Here is a 17499-nt window from a genome sequence, read left to right as displayed (position 1 = left end):
CTTAGTTTACAGTTTAGCTGTGGTTAGCTTGCAAGTGCATTGCAGGTAATGGGTGATGCTAAATTTGTAGCAGCTTATCAGAAAATTCCATCAGTTTTACTTTGAATATTATGAAGGATTTAGGAGAGCAAAAGTTGATTACTTTGGAAATGTAAACAGCTTAGACGAGGATTGTAAAATCAGAAGCCTGATATGATTACAGGTACATGAAAAGAGTTGGTTATTCATATCATTTGTTAATGCTGGGAGTGAATTTTGAGAATGAAGATTTAGTGTCATGTTAGAGTTCTAGCACAGTAAATTTATTGTTGCTGGTCAGTGAGTGAATGTGCCATTTTGCTAAGACATGGAAACTTAAGGTAACTGCTGGAAATCCAGATATTGAAACTCTTCTAGCATATCCACCCTTGAAAGCAGATTGGTATGAAGAGCCAACTGTAATGACATGGACTTGAGCCAGAGTAGTATGCATGAATCTTTTGGGGATTAAAAAACTTGCTACACTGCTGCAAAAAGCTTTTATCCTAACACATATAACATATTTTAGTTTTAATAGTATTATTATGTTTATGTAGTATGGTTTCATAATTAGTCTGAAAATTTCTGCATGTGATAGGTATATACTTAAAAGTTTGCAGAGTTTTTATATTTACTTTTGTAAAATACGAAGATCTAAATAGTTTCCTGTCTTAAAAAATTCTGGGTTGATCTTAAGCTTTTACATTGCCTAGCAGATCTTATGATGGAACTCAAATGATGTTTAAGTGATTGAATACCATGGAATGGATACAAAATTAATGTTTTACATTAAGAGCAGTCAAAATATAGTGATTGGATAGTGTTCAGAAATTAGGTGCAGTTCATTTTAGTTTTTGTCCCATCTTGTGCCGCAGAACAGTTGAGTTATGCACGAGTTGGTTACTTCATGTCGGCATATTGATAAAGGCTAACTAAGCTAAGTTTAAAAATGGATTATTTACTTTTTCTTTTGATTTAGATGGGCACCACTAAAAAATCTATGTATTTGTTTGAAATCTTGTTAGTAGCAAAGATAAAAATCCTGTTTTGGATTTGGGATAAATAATGTTAATGTTTTTGCTTATTAGTTGTTTAATTTTACTTTTTTGCAAATGGCCTCTTTTCATTTCTTTTCTGGTGGTTGATTATTCTTTTAAATCTATGGTTAGGGAAACATAAGCTATGAAAGAACCATTGTAACTATGATCTGAGATTAGAATTTGACTCTCTGAGTGACCTATTGTAGGTTAGTGTTGTATAAATTAAAGCTGTATGACCCTAGAATCTACTTTTATTTTTAAAAGACTTCATGGCTTTTAGAATACACCGAGTGCTTAAATGCACCCTATTTGATTGTGAAGCTTCTTTGAATCATGCTCTAAGAAATGCATTAATTTGAATTTAAATGGTGGAGCAGATTTGTTAGGAATTTTTGAACATTTTTGTTTTAAAAGTTATTAATTTATAACTGTATTTTAATTAATAACTGTATTGTAATTATTTTGTTAAAATTTGCCCTCACTGTGGCCTTCGGTCTGGCTCCAAAATATAACCCCTCTCCTCATCCAGCAGCTATTTGAAATAAAAGTGATTTTAAGATGCTAGGACTGTTGGTGATCATATATGTGTGTGTGTGTGTGTGTGTGTGTGTGTGTTTCACTCAGAATTTAAAATTTATCTACTGTAAGTACTTGCCATTCAATTTAAAGGTACTTTTCCTTGACTCAAGAAAGCTTGAGTAATGATGATTTGGTGAAGTTTTAGGCTCTTGACTGAAGATTTGGATCTGATGTACTCTGATAATGTCACTGTAAGACATCTATTTCATATCGATTCTCAGATATATTTTTATCCCATTTTAACATCTAAAATTAGGATGTGTCCTGAATTGACCTAAAATAATATACCATAAAATTGATGACATCTTAGATTCAGTGAAATATTAGTACTTAGATTTCTTTGTAAGGATCAAACATTTTATCTTTTGTAATTTGAACAATAATTTTATAGATTTTTATATAAGGTTTTTTTGATTTCAGTGAGTTTTGACAAATGCACGTACCTGTGCAACTACCACCAAATCAAGATAAAGAATATTTCTGTTACCCCAGAAAGACCCCTTGTTCCCCTTTGCAGTCATACCTCATCTCTGGTTCATCCATTGATCTGCTTTCCATCCCTGTATATTAGTTTTGTCTGTTCTAGAATTTCATGTAAGTGGAATGATATATGTAAGCTTGTGCCTGGCTTATTTTGACTAGCAAGTTTTTGAGATTCGTTTATATTATTGTATATATCAGAAGTTTGATTCTTTCCATTGCTGACTAGTATTCCGTTCTATGAATATACTGCAGTTTATTCATCTGTTGATAAACATTTGGATTACTTCTGGGTTTTGTCTATTTCAAATAAAGACATGAATATTCATATACAAGTTTCTTGTGGACATACATTGTAATAATAATAACCAGTGATTTCATGGTTATGTTACGAATTTTAATTTGCAAATTTAGTCTCTGCTATTTGCATGCTCTGAGAGTTTGCTAAATGTTTTCCCGTACATTTGAATTAATTACTGACATCAAAGGAAGAATTTCAGTATAGACAGAGTCTGAATTAGGTATGGTTTTGATCCTCATAGATTAGGCAACCTATAATACTCTGATATCATCATTTCTATTCTCATTATCATTGTGGTAATGATTCACATTTCCCAAGTTTTTATTATGTGTCAGGTGATGTTGTAATCTTTTTACATGTATTATGTGATTTAGGTCATACAACAACTGAGGTGGCTTCTGTTACTATCCCCATTTTATAGATGAGGGAGCTAAAGCACAGATGGTTCAGCTACTTATAGTAAGTGGTAGAGCCAGAATTATTGGTGGTTGGATTTCCAGTCCTCCCCATATGATTTTATTTAACTTGTAATTATAATATGTACCAATAGTACTTTACAGTTAATAGTACCATGTAAGTGCTTCAGTGAAAAATTCAAAATTTCAGCTTGGGGTATAGAAATGTTTTCTCCCTCCAGTACCCTCACTTGCTTCTGCTGCTTTAGCACAGTTCAGAGTCATTATATCCACTTTCTTTGCCTTGTTTTGAGAGTCCTGCTTTACTTGTTTTTGTTATTAGCCTAGTCCTTATAGGTGTTTGGGTTTATGACCCACTTGCATCAATGGCAAGAAGAGATAGAGTGACCCTCATTCCTCCATTTTTGCAGGGTTAAGATTGCAGTATGAAATTTTATAGCTTTTATGATTAGAAGTATAATTTTCAACAAATTATGCTCTCCGTGCATCAGTTCGCCTCTTTAAAATAGGGATAAAAATTATTATTTACCTTCCAGGGTTTTAGGATTATATAAGAATATGAACTTCTGTTTCTCAGTACATATTCCTTTGATAATTATTAATGTTATTAACCAGTAGACCTGCTTTTTTTTTCTCTCTATGACCTCTTCCATTTATATCATAATTTGGAAGTTTTTTTGTTCTGGAAATAATTTTTCTAAATTGTAGTTGAGACTCACAAGTCTTGATTTTCACATCTTCACTCCAGGAATTTTTAGCAACAAATTGCCTCTGAATCTAACTTTGTTTGCAAAGTTTTGAGTTCCTAAAATTTGATTAATTGTGTATAAATGATCTGAAATGGATTACACTAAAACACTGGTGCTGTATCCTAGTTTTAAGTTATTCTCTATCTTCTGATCTAGACTGAATATCAAAGACCTGTGTATTTTTAATAAATTAAGTTAAATGAAATCTATTTGAATCAGCTTAACCAGTGTGATCCAAATAAGGGCTTATATAACAGGAGTTTGGGGAAGAGTGCTATAGATCTTTTAGTAGGCCCGAGGGATATGTAGGGTATAAAATATACATTATCTTCTTTTCCTCCGGAGTATTCAGAATATAATTAATTATGATTGCTTAAACAGGTTCCAGCAACAGATAGAAATGCTTTGAGTTCACTCTGGGGAAAACTGGCCTCTGAAATCTTAATGCAGAATTGGGATGCAGCCATGGAAGACCTTACACGGCTAAAAGAGACCATAGATAATAATGTGAGTTACAGTTTTTCAGGGTGATTTTCTGAAATTTCTATGTATCCTTAATACTTTCTGATAAGGAAAACACTGTGTACTTTAAAAAGGAAGGAGGAAAGGGAGGGAGGCTAAACTAAAATGTTGACCTGATATAAAAATCACAGTGGGTTAGTGGGTTGATTAGTTTTACTGAATCTCCTTGAAGGAAGCTGTCAAACTTCTTTTGGCTCTTAGAGAAAATAACTCAGTTTTCATTTTTGTTAGAGCTGTGGTGCTTCTTTGATCTGTTCCAGTGGAAATGACATAATACTCTTAGTGCCACCCGTTATTGAAAGTCTAATGCAGAAGATGACAGTTTTCATCTACTATTAATGTCTAATAAAACTTACTATGAAGTGTTTAATTTAGTCCTTGCTTATAAAATGTTGTCTGAAGTAAGTATAACTTAGAGCCTCTGTAAAAATGGCTTAGTGGACATTGTTGAATCTGTCTCTGAGAACAGGGAAGTTTTGAATGGCAAGGGTCATGCAGAGAGTAGAGTGGTCTGGGGGATTGGACTTTGATCATAATGATCACCGTGCATGCTTTAGAAGGTTCTCATTTAAAATAAAATTCTGAGATCAGCCATGTTTATTCCCTTTCCTCTTTCTCATATATTAATATTTCCTTTGTATACCTTTTTTAATCCTTTAGTCTGTGAGTTCTCCACTTCAGTCTCTTCAGCAGCGAACATGGCTCATTCATTGGTCTCTGTTTGTTTTCTTCAATCACCCTAAAGGGCGCGATAACATTATTGATCTCTTCCTTTACCAGCCACAGTAAGTTATTTCACTGTATAGTTTTGACTTTAATTATATGAAATCAAATAGAATTTTTAAAATTTAAAATGTACTTCTAACATTTGAATTTGTTGTCACATATTTTCCCCTCTTCATGTGGTAGATTTGCTTGTTAATTGAAAAAGCTTACATGTAACTCTTAAGTAAATTATTTGATAAAAATATACTCCTAGCCCTTTAAAGTGCTATTTAAGTTTGGTCCCTGGGGCCGCAGCATCAGTATCATGCAGAGTCTCAGGCCTTATCCTAGAAGAACTAAATCAGAATCTTCAACGTAAGAAGAACCCAGGTAATTCATGTATACATTAAAGCTTTAGAATTAAGGCTCTAGGCCATATTATTTGGAAGGAAGATATACATACCAAGAGAATCCCTTTTATATCATCTTTGTTCCATCATCCAGCTTTTGGTGATAAGAAATTCACTGCTTTATGAACTAGACTGTTCTGCTGTTAGCTAGAAATCATTTTTAAAAATTTATTCTTCCATTTGAGGTCAATACCTCTGAATCTTCTATTATTTCTTATTTGTTTGGTTGGAGCAACAGGAAACTAGACTGCTTTATGAAAATACTTCAGGTACTTGAAGATAATTTTCCTTATTTTTCTTTCCTTCAGGCTAAATATCTCTAGTTTTACTAAGTAATGTAGTTTGTCACATTCTTTAGTATTTTGGCTGCTGCTCTTAGGTAACCACCGGTTTATCCACAGCTTTTTAAAAATCTGGATCTTTAAAATTGAAAGCTTATTCTAGGATTGTTATCTAAGCTTTATAGATTACAGTGGCATTACTAGCTCCTATGACCAGTACATATACGTATATTAATTTAGCCCAAGGTTGCATTCTTGGTATGACTTATTGATGGCATTGTTGGTTAAGTCTCACATAACACCTTGAGCCATATTTTTGTTATTTTTAACTCAATTTAAGATGGAGATCCTAATACATTTCACTTGATTTCTGCTTATTGTCTGTCAAATTAAGGTTTTAACATTTTTTCCTAAAATGCGTATTTAATTTACGGAAGTATAGTTTAGGAATAGATGGTGTAATACCCACTTAATAGAAAATCAATGAACACTAAACAGTGTATTTTTAAATTTTTTTGTGATTTTTTAAGTCTTGAAAATAAGATAATAATACTTTAGCGATATTTTTGTATAAGTTGATGAAATATAATCATCTAAACTGAGTCACGTGGATAAACATGTTCTTTAAATACTCAGTTTAGTAGGATTTTTGAGACTATAAAATATTTGACCTCTTCAGTTAAGTTGTTAACATAATCATCTGGACTTTAAATTTAAGAGAAATGAAGTTATTGGTGGCGATACAGATGAAAAATATTTGCCAACCAAGAATTGCCAGTAACTTTTAAATGTAGAAATGAAGTTTTTGGTTTTTGTTTTTGATGTGGACCATTTTTTAAAGTCTTTATTGAATTTGTTGCAGTACTGCTTTTGTTTTTTTGGTTTTTTGGCCACGAGGCATGTGGGATCTTAGCTCCCCAACCAGGGATTGAACCCACACCACCGCATTGGAAGGCGAAGTCTTAGCCACTGGATCACCAGGGAAGTCCCAGGGAGCCATTTTTAAATGGTTTAAATTGTGTTCTCTGCATTAAATGCTAAATGTTCCCCTGAATCTGTCAAATAGAAGCACTTTTATCAGAAATATGCTTGGCTTATTTTTTGTATTAACGTCACAACTTAAGTTCAGTATTAATGTATTTAGTCAGTATTTGCATGACTCACCGGTCCAATTTGTTAAAACTGAACACAGGCAAAGAAGTTTTTGTAACAGGAAATTATTTTGGTCTTCCCTTGAAAAAACAAAAACTACATGGCATTAAGTGAGGTAGAAGATGGTGATTCCAGCATTAAATTTTAAATGTAAATTACAAGAGATAAGATTTTGTAATTTACGTGGTACTATAGTTATTTCTTCTTTCATTAGAGATGTTCAAGTATGCCTTCTAGATTCACATTATTCACTGATGTGAACATAAAAGGTTCATTCTGTCTGAGCTGTTGTTCCTCCTTTATTAAAGAAACCCTATTTTGTGGGAAATCTAAAAATTTTAAAGTTTTACACTTTGCTGAATGCTATGATAGATTGTAATCTGGAAAGTTATATATAAATTGTAGTCCATATGTTGCATTAAGTAAAAAGCTCTTGGGAAAGGTTAAAAAAGAAAAGCCACTGTGTACTAAAGTAAGATCCTACAAGGGTGGTATTATTTTGTTCTGGCTTTTGGTATAGGAAGCGTGCAACTTTATTTTACAGTATCCTAGGGGTTGATTTGTGAAGAACAAAGCTGAACCAACCTCAAAAAGACTGATGTATAAAACCAAAATGCCATCATTATTTGCAATGAGAAGTGCTAAGAGGACTAAGTACGTGAAACATGACCAGATTGTTCTGACCCTATGGGTTTAATACATAGGAAGCTATAGAATACAGAGGATTCCTTTATGAATATTTGGAATCAGAATAGAAAATTAATTTATGTGACTGGAATGTTTCATGGCACCATCAGATTAAGCATCGGGTTAACATATCCATTTCCACAATAGGAATATCCTTGTCATAAGGACCAGATCTAGAACATTTTTTGGCATGTCACCCTAAACATTTGGATGGGCATTTCCAAGATTTGCTTTTTACTTCTCTTTTTATGATTCCATTTCATATCAGTATCTCTCACTTTGCTCCTATATTCCTTCCCTGTCCCCCTATGTTGATTTAAATATGTTAATATTTTTTATCAAGTTCTTCTCAAGTCTTCCTGATCTGGTAGTTTTCTCTTACTAAATTGATGAATCTCTCTCTGCCCTGGTGCATTGTTTATTTAATCCTCTGAGGGCTGTCTTATTTCTGTTATACTCTGATTCTTGAGAAGTACCTTTTTCATGCACCCTTTGGGCAACCATTATATTTTATAAGAGGCTTTTTTATTTGTGATAATGACAGTTGCAATCTTATGCAGTAGTTGAGACATACCAATAATGGATGAGTCTGGAGTACCCAGAAAAATGATTGGTAAAACATTGCAAGAAATTTAGGGATGTTGGTGAATATAAAATAGTTACATACCTATCTTTAATGTTAACTATCCGTGCATCTTATAAAAAGAGATGTTTGATGAGAATTTCAAACTCAAGAATTAAGGATATATTTTTCAATATTTATGGAGATTAATCAAACATGCATTCAAATGAGAAGAGATTAAAAGTAACATTATCATGTAGTATTTTGCCTCCCTCCTGAGTAATAAAACCTGTAAGATTGTCTTATGAGTTGATTGATATCCCTAGAATCACGGGTGGGAGTAAGAGCCTTCTCTGAATGAGCAGATTTGACTCAAACATTGGATACTGTAATAGTTGGCTCTAATCTTGATACCTAGTAGGTGGGTTAAGGATCGGTAAGAACAGCTCTTCTTGAACTCAGTCATAGGAATCCCTAGGCATTGACTTTCCATGCTACTGCTTACAGGTAGACTCACTCTGCTGAAATTTTTTTTTTTAATAAATTTATTTATTTATTTCTGGCTGCGTTGGGTCTTTGTGGCTGCACGCAGGCTTTCTCTAGTCGCGGCGAGTGGGGGCTATTCTTCGTTGCGGTGCACGGGCTTCTCATTGCGGTGGCTTCTCTTGTTGGGGAGCACCGGCTCTAGGCGCGCAGGCTCAGTAGTTGTGGCTCACGGGCTTAGTTGCTCCACAGCATGTGGGATCTTCCCGCACCAGGGCTCTAATCCGTGTCCCCTGCATTGGCAGGCAGATTCTTAACCACTGCGCCACCAGTGAAGCCCTCTGCTGTAGTTTTTGCAGTTACATATGTATCCAGAAAGGAACATTAAGTTCAACTGATTTTTTTTAAATATTTTTAAGTAATGAAAGGAAGTATACAAACAAGGAAAGTAAAAATATTCAAGCCCACTGTAAAAATTCTGTAATACAAATAAGGGGAAACAGTGTGGATTAATTCCTGACAACCTTATGGCTTATATGAAATCAAAACAATATATTTAATTCGTTAGTAGAATCATTTATTATAGATATTAGAAATAGAAAGGTAGTTCAGTTGAGATTGCAGAAAATTTTGTTAAAGATAAAATATCAAACTTTTATAAAGGAAAACAATGCAAAAAGTAGATTTGTTTCTTAAATTTTAAAGTAAGGTAAAGGTTCATGGTCATAGAAATATAATTAAAATAACAACTTAGAATTAAGACAGTTAATTATCAAGCTGTATTCTACAAGTAGGCTTAATGTCTTCATTTGCATTTCCGTGGTTCATATACAAAAAAGACAATACCGTATGCCATTAAAAATCTCTGAATAAATTTTTAAAACTAGAAATTTTATAGCATGTACTTTCCGGACACAAAACAGTAAAACTAGGAATTATTAAAAGTTTTATAAGTAACTGAATCAAAGAAGAGATTAAATGTTGATAATTATGAAATAGTTGCCAAAGCAGCACTGAGAAATTAATTCATAGCTTTGAGTACTTGTTCAACTTTTAAAACCTTGAGTAAAAGTACAGAAAAACGGAACAAAGGCACTGAAAATAAAATTAGCAATACATTAGTAAACGTTGAAATTACTAATTTTGGAGCATTAAAAGAACTAGGTGTACATGGGGAGATATTCTGCATCCAATTTTGTGAGGCAAATAGGACCAGCACTATTAGAACATTCAGTAAGATACTCTTTACCCCCTCCAAGACCCAAATCAGATATACACACTGAGAAGAAAAAAACATGGTATGTTGAGAAGAAAAAAATACTGACATCAGAATTATCTTTGGCAATATTATTGTTACTGGTGAATGGTTCTTAAACTTTTTGGTCTTGAAACTCTTTTACACTATTAAGAGTTTTTGAGTGTAGTTTCATACATGTTGGCTAAATTTATTGATATATACTGTATTAGAAATTAAAACTAAGAAATTCTAAAATATATTTATTAATTGACAAATAGTAAGTTGATTATGGTTATATATATTTTTATGAAAAATAACTTTAAAAAACCAAATTTAGTGATGAGTGGCATTGTTTTACATTTTTGCAGACCTTTACATTTCTGGCTTAATTGACAGCTAGATTTTCATGTTTGCTTTCATATCTGATTTTCATTCAGTCTGTTGTGATATGTCATTTTGTTTGAAGGATAAGAAGAAAACCAAGCCTCACACATACATGTAGTTGGGAAAGAGAGGTGTTTTAATAGCCTTTTCAGATAATTGTGAATATCCTTTTTTGATCATACACCAGAACTAAACAAGTAGTAATTTCTTAAAAAGTACTGAAAAGCGGGATTTGAAACCGTATCATTCAGTTTTTTGGATTCTAAACTATACTAGAATTCTAAACTATATTGGTTGATTTTGCAATTTAAATGGATCTTTTACCCATGCATGATTTTATGACCGTATGCATTGATTGATTGGGAAATACTGGTTCAGGGAGTTATGCAGGTATTCCAACATGTACAGCACCATTATACAACACCAAAAAAATCACATTCATTAATTTCAGTACTAAACCCATTAGAAAAGGCTTTTCAAGTATTGGAAAGTAGTCAAACTCTTGATGACAGATACAAATTTTCCAAAATTTTACCCTTTTTTTGCAAGCTCTGATTTTTATCATTTGTTTTTATTGAAGGATAGGCTCAACTTTATTATCTGGAAAATGTCTGCCAAATACTCAAGTCTGAATGGCTTTGGTTTGACTGTCATTCTTTCAAGTAAAAATAGTGTTCTGTGAGAAAAGCAGCTGGTTCACCTTGCAACTCAATCATTGAACGTGTACTTTTCCTTAAGACAACCATGACACTGTAGTGTACAGCAGAAGATCTTTTACACACTTCCCATTTTAGTCATACAGAATATTAAAAAGATAAGTATGCACGGGTTGAAATTTTTGAAAATTAATAATTTGTACTGCCTAATCAAAGATATAGTTGAAATTGGCATTTTTTTTAACTGTAAGAGTGTGGTTATTAATAACAGTGACTAGTATAGTATGATGCCACTACCGTGATTTGTGCTAAGGTACTAGATGGTTTCATTTTTTGTTTACAATTCAGTGATTTTTAGTTACTTTACCAAGTGGTGCAGCCATCACCATAAATCAATTTTTGAACATTTTCATCCTCCCAGTAAGAACCCTGATGCCATTTGGACTATTTTTTTTTTTAAACAGAAGTAACCTGTTTGCAAAATGTGAAAAAGAAAACTCAGTAGTATTACAGTTTTAAAATTTCACCAAAGTACGGTGCTTACCATTTTCACTTGCCATAGGGTCAGGTTGCCATCATATTTTCTTCCTCATTAGTAATGTCTTAATGACTTATTCTGATTTTTTGCTTGATTCTAACTTTTTTCACGTGAGAATACACCCAGTTGGCTTGACAGATCATTGTTTCAGCCATTTTCCTAGGTTGCGTATTCTTTAAGTAGAATAGCTTCTAGTAAGTAGTGTGTAATTTGCATTTGTATGTCTACAGTCAGTATGCATTTTTCGATTGTCTCTGATAGGTAGTAGGTATTAATGGAGAAAGTATCATTTTTCTGTTTTTGATTTCCAGTAGCACAGGAATACAATTTAATGTGGTTCATTGAGTGTATGTTAAATTGATAGTTTATATAGATTGTGATTTCAGGCTTTTTTTAAAATACGAAAGTACTGTGGAGATAATTTATACTTTTGTCCTTGATGTGAAAGTTTAGATGCCAGTGCAGGTTAAGTCTCTTACATCATATATATTATCATTTCTGCCATAATTTATTCTGAATCTAAAATGGAGATGATTTACACATTTGAAAAATGTTGAACTTTTAAATGTAATATAATATGTAAGATAAAGTATCAAGTGTAAGCTAGAACAGTGTTCGTAGTCTATTAGAGATGAGGCTTTGCCACCAAATGTAGATGCTATTAGGGAGAAGAATGCATTTGTAATACAATGCCCTAGTTACTCTCCAGTTGTAAAAAGAAAGATTCAAAGTTCAGTTAGCAAAAGAATGTTTAATTTGTTTTCTAAATAAAGATATCATAAATATCCTAAGGAATTTCAAGTTTTACTGTTAACAGTCAACTAGATCATGTCTAGAATTTGTCCTGATATACCCTCTGCCTTTATTTTTCCTAAACTTTCTAATTGTTCCTGATAAGAAAACTTTTTCATGCAGGTGTTTCACCTGCTTTAGCTCAGGATGATCTCTAAAAATCCATCCTCTGCAGTTCTATTAAGTCTTGCCTTTTTGATTTTTTTAGCCTTTCTGGAAGTACCTTTCTCTTTTTTGTACCAATTCAAAGCCTGCCTGTTTTTCAAGCTCCAGCTCAGGTTTACTTCTACATGAGGTCCTGTATATTGTGCCTACCTTATATTGATAATTTGGAATTTAATTATTTACTGTCTTTTTTAAAAAACTTATAATTGCCTTATCTCCCTAACTAGATTATAAGCATATTTGGGAGCAGAATTTTTATTCTTTATGTCCTTATAGTATCCCCCATATAATACTTAAATATTTTTTATTTGGTGGCATATTTTGTCTTATCCTTTGATTTCTAAATGTTCTGACTTACAATTAGAAAATACTGTAGAAAAAACTTCCATAAAATTGTACAATTAGAGCAGGGCTGTGCTGGAGGAAAAATAAATATTTTTACTTAACCATCATGAAATTACACTTCCAAACACAATAAATACTGAAGCTCTTATTTAAAGGAAAAATTAATTTTAAGTTAGATTTCAAAAATAGGGGAGGTATAGCCTCCTTTCTTACCTAATTTATAATCCAAACAAATAACATAACAAGTAGTTTAAGAACCTACTTAACTAAATACAGATGTATTGTGCATGCTAAACACACTGTAAATATATAACACTTATCAGTGAGACCTGGAGAAGTTAGAGTCCAGTGAAGATGAAAATTGATTTGACTTTTAAATTTTGATTGATAGAGAGGAAAGGAGATGGATGCTAAAAAAGAGAAGTAGAACAAAAGAGCACAGTGGTTATGTACAGGCTGTTAAATAACCATATCTATGATTTTGCTTTTGTTCGAACTAAATATATAATTACTGATCCTACAAGAGTGTGAACTAAGGTAACGTCCCCAGAATCACCCTTAATCCCCACTCCCTTCCTTTATATATTGATCTGTATACATAACATACATATATACATACATACATAGGAAGGATCACTTCTGCCCTAGCATGTTTCGAAGTCAGCCATGGTAATGCTGTATGCCAGGAGTCTGCAAACTATGGACCATGGGCTAAAATGTCTTGTGGCCCACTGCCTTTTTTCTTATGGCCTGCAATCTAAGAGTGGCTTTTACATTTTAAATGGTTGGGAAAAAATTGAAAAGAATAATATTTTGCAATGTGAAAATTATATGACATTACAGTTTTAGTGTCCATAAATTTTTATTGGAACACACATTTATATATGTATATATCTACACACAGGCACACACACACATCTTTGGCTGCTTTTGGATTGTAATGGCAGAGTTGAATTGTTGTGACAGAGATCATATATTATTGCACTCTCCCTGCCTCACTCTGCTACTCAGTGCTCTTTGAATCCCAGTGATGCTGCCCTTGTACCTGGACAAAGTTTCAAGTGCCATGTGTATAACTATACTGCAACATTTTACTTTTAGAAAAGTAGACTCAAATGTGCTTAAATTTTTTTTTTTTATAAATGTATTAATTTATTTATTTTTGGCTGCGTTGGGTCTTTGTTGCTGTGTGCAGGCTTTCTCTAGTTGCGGCAAGCGGGGGCTACCCTTGCAGTGCACGGGCTTCTCATTGCGGTGACTTCTCTTGTTGCATGGTACGGGCTCTAAGTGCGCGGGCTTCAGTAGTTGTAGCTCACAGGCTCTAGAGCGCAGGCTCAGTAGTTGTGGTGCACGGGCTTAGTTGCTCCACGGCATGTGGGATCTTCCCCGACCAGGGCTCGAACCTGTGTCCCCTGCATTGGCAGGCGGATTCTTAACCACTGCACCACCAGGGAAGTACCAAATGTGCTTAAATTGTAAGGCGCAGTGCAGTGGGAATTATTTTGTTTCAAATTAGAAAGCAAAGCATTGAACTGACAATGTAGATATGCTAAGAGGATACAGTATACATCTACATAACCAGACTGTAAGCACTCATTACAATATTCCCAACTGATTACAAAGCAACCGTCAGAAAAATTAGGAAATTTAAAACAGAATATCTCATCACAGCAGAATTTCCTCACAAAAATTAATGAAAATGAGGCTTCAACCAAAGTAAGTTTCTGAGCGGCTCTCTTGTTAACCAGGTAAGGAAAGCCATTTACCAGTGGTGATTTTGTTAAATTCTGTTCAGTTGCAGTGGCCAAAGAGATATGTCCAGAAAAAATGAACTTGTTTAAAACTTTTAGCCTATTGGTGAGAACAGCTCCTCAGAATTGAAGATATTGGGAGCAACATCAGTAGTCAATTAAAAAATAAAGTATATGATTTTTAGTGGTTTTCCTGGGCTCTTGATGAGTTGAGAGGTGTTTACCAATATGGCTAGTTGTTGGCTTGAGGAGTCAGTGATGGGTTTGAAGTGACTGAAGAACATGCCTCTATGAATAGTCTGTGGAACAACTACAGGGGAAAATGTTTGCAAAGTTGAGGAAACACTAATTTAGTACAGCCTGAAGTGGAATCTGCTAAGATGTGTTAAAACTTTTGGTGGCAAATATGTGTGGAGGAGAAAAATGCTTATTAGTTGGACAGATTTACAAAGCTTGTGAAAATGTGAGGTGTTCACAGCCTATAGTTATCCACTGCCTTATTCATTTCCAGGTACTTTGTGGAAAATTCTTGAATCCATGGTGTATTACTGAACCATTAGTGTCAACAGTGAACTTCATTTGCTATCGTAGACTTAACTGTTCTCAGTCCATGAATTTTTGTCAGATCAATAGAGTATCTTGATTTTTCCTGCTACCACAGTGATAGGATGGCTTTGCAGTGGCAGAGTTTTATTGTGACTTTTTTGAGGTTGGGGCAAGATTGAAATTTTCCTGAACAAAAAATTGCCCTCAAACACTATTATCAAGCCATGAATGGCTCTGGAAGTTAAGCTATAGACTCGATAATGTTTCTTAATTCAACCTAAAATTACAAATCAGAACAGTACTTACATGCAAAACTTATACTCTAGTAGTCACTTTGATAATGCCTAACATAGCATGGATCTTATGTCCAGATGCTTTATACATTTTCCATTCTTTCAAAAGTTAAAAGAAGAAATGAGACCCTCATTCCCACACAAATTTGTAGTGGACACGTTTTTTGGGCTCAAGTTACAATTCCAGAAAGTTTTAGACCTCATTGTAAGTATTGGGTTGGCCAAGAAGTTCATTCGAGTTTTTCTGTAAGATCTTACAGAAAAACTGAACCTTTTTGCCAACCTAATACAAAGGAAATTTCTGTATTTGAAAATTCATTTAACTGTGCAATTGAAACAGAAGCAATTTATCTGCAGTGTAATGATATGCTAAAAGGCAGTATCAAAAGAACGTAACAATTCTGTAAAAGCCTTCCATAAAAGCCTTCCAAGTGGTAAATATGCTCAATTAAAATCTTACCAATTGATATCAGAGGTCAAATATGTAAAATCTCATTACAGATCAGCATTAACAGATAAACATTTGCAATAAATTTTAGTGTTAGGGATCTCTAACTTTGAACACAATTAAGCAAAGTTACCCTATTAAAGGAATTTTATTCTTCTCATTAGTAGACCTGAATTATAAAAAATTATAGTCAACTATTATAGTTTGCGTTTTGTCAGTAAAATATTTTGCAAATTTGTTTTCTTGTTATTTAGGTTATTTAGGTACCTGATTAATATTCTCAATCTTGCCTCTTGACCTGCAAACCTAAAATATTCATTATCTGGCCCTTTACAAAAATTTTGCTAACCCCTGTCATATACTCACATAAGAGAGATGATTTTTTTCTAAGGAAGTCATTCTCCAATAAAAACAGTGAAGTTACACATGGTGCAATGATACAGAGAAAGGATAAGTAAAAATAAATGTTTAACATCATATAAAATAAACTTACAGTTTTTTATTTTGTATGGATAAATCTATGAATGAGTTTCATAAATGCCTACTAAAATTACCTACTTCAAAACTGATTAAGAACACCAATCATGCTCTGCTGTACATGATGTCTCTGATAAGAGTATTGAGGCAATCACTTGTACTGAGTGAACATTGCATTTAAAATTTTCTGCCTAAAACTCAGGCTTAATTTTTCAGATAATGAAACTTTTAGCTGATTTGTGTAGTTATCTTTTCTTAGAAATTGTTTTATTCTTAAGTGAGTGTTGATTATTTTTATACCTTACCTTTTTTAGAGGAAATTTAGGGAGGGCTAAGTGGGACTAGATTTTATTTAAGTGTTAGGTTGCTATCAGATTCTAGGGTCCTCTAAAGAGTTCAAACAGCATTTTATGGGGAATCTGCAACATGACAAAGTATAAAGATTTATTAACATTACAGTCTGGGAGAACTTGGAAGATAAGGTATCTGAGCTGGACCTTGAAGGATGGCTAGAATTTAGGCCTTCAGAGGGATGTGTTTGGGAGAGCAGTCCATATGGAGTGAGTTTTAAGAAGTGAGGGAAGCAAGAAGCAGTCAGTGGTGGTGTGGTGGGAGATGGATCTGGATGGGTACTTTGGGACTTGAAGATTTAACTAAGAGAAATGGACTTTATTGACAAATGTTTCCAAGCTTGGCATAGTACCTGGTGCTCAGAGGCTCTTACTGGATAAAAATTGGGGAGCTATATCAGGAAATTGAGCAGGAGAAATACAGGATAAACACTGAATGACAGAGGGTAGCCAGCTGGGGATCATCAAAATAGTTTCCAGTCTTTCATCCCCTGAAATTATTTTTTTAATTCTTTAATTTGTGTTGAGTGCCTGATTCTCTAATTGAGTAGTGTTTTTTTGCACATAGGTTTTCACACATTTGTTCTTCTAGGGAAATGAAATCTTTCGAAACAGACTGACAGTATGTATAAGGGCCTTGCAAAATCCTCTTACTCAACAATGGTAATAGGATTATTTACCTCTTAAGTGAGTCTGTCATCTCACTCCAAATTGGGAAATACCAGCTGGCATTCTCATCATTTAGACTTTTTCTTGGAGGAGATGGCCCATGCAGCAGGGGTCCCCAACTCCCAGGCTGCAGACTGGTACCCGTCCTCAGCCTGTTAGGAACTGGGCTGCACAGCAGGAGGTGAGCGGCAGGCTAGCAAGCAAAGCTTCATCTGCCGCGCCCCATCACTCCCGATCGCTCGCACGCTCGCATTACTGCCTGAACCCTCCCCACGAGATCGAGCACATTACTACCTGAACCACACCAACTCCCCCCCGCCCCCCTCCCATGGAAAAATTGTCTTCCACAAAACTGGTCCCTGGTGCCAAAAAGGTTGTGAACCGCTGCTTTATAGTATTCATTCTTAAGTTTTTGCAATCCTAGTCTTCTGAAACAGTGCAATCTAATGGGCTGCTCAAGTGT

General features: G+C 34.0%; 1 protein-coding gene and 1 long non-coding RNA gene across 2 annotated transcripts in view; both read left to right on the top strand.

The window, feature by feature from the left end:
• LOC309647237 overlaps nt 1–17499 on the top strand; it is a 526943-nt gene that overhangs the window by 215452 nt on the left and 293992 nt on the right. The window lies entirely within an intron of this gene.
• The window catches only part of EIF3E (eukaryotic translation initiation factor 3 subunit E), a 51654-nt gene that overhangs the window by 14731 nt on the left and 19424 nt on the right, over nt 1–17499 (top strand). Inside the window, exons 6-7 of the mRNA XM_082434324.1 lie at nt 3965–4090; nt 4766–4890. Of these exons, the coding sequence (XP_082290450.1) occupies nt 3965–4090; nt 4766–4890 (251 nt within the window). The remainder of the gene's footprint in view (nt 1–3964; nt 4091–4765; nt 4891–17499) is intronic.

Source organism: Balaenoptera physalus (assembly GCF_965194825.1).
Source record: "Balaenoptera physalus genome assembly, chromosome: 17".
NCBI classification, from domain to species: domain Eukaryota; kingdom Metazoa; phylum Chordata; class Mammalia; order Artiodactyla; family Balaenopteridae; genus Balaenoptera; species Balaenoptera physalus.
This window is presented reverse-complemented; position numbering and strand designations above follow the sequence as displayed.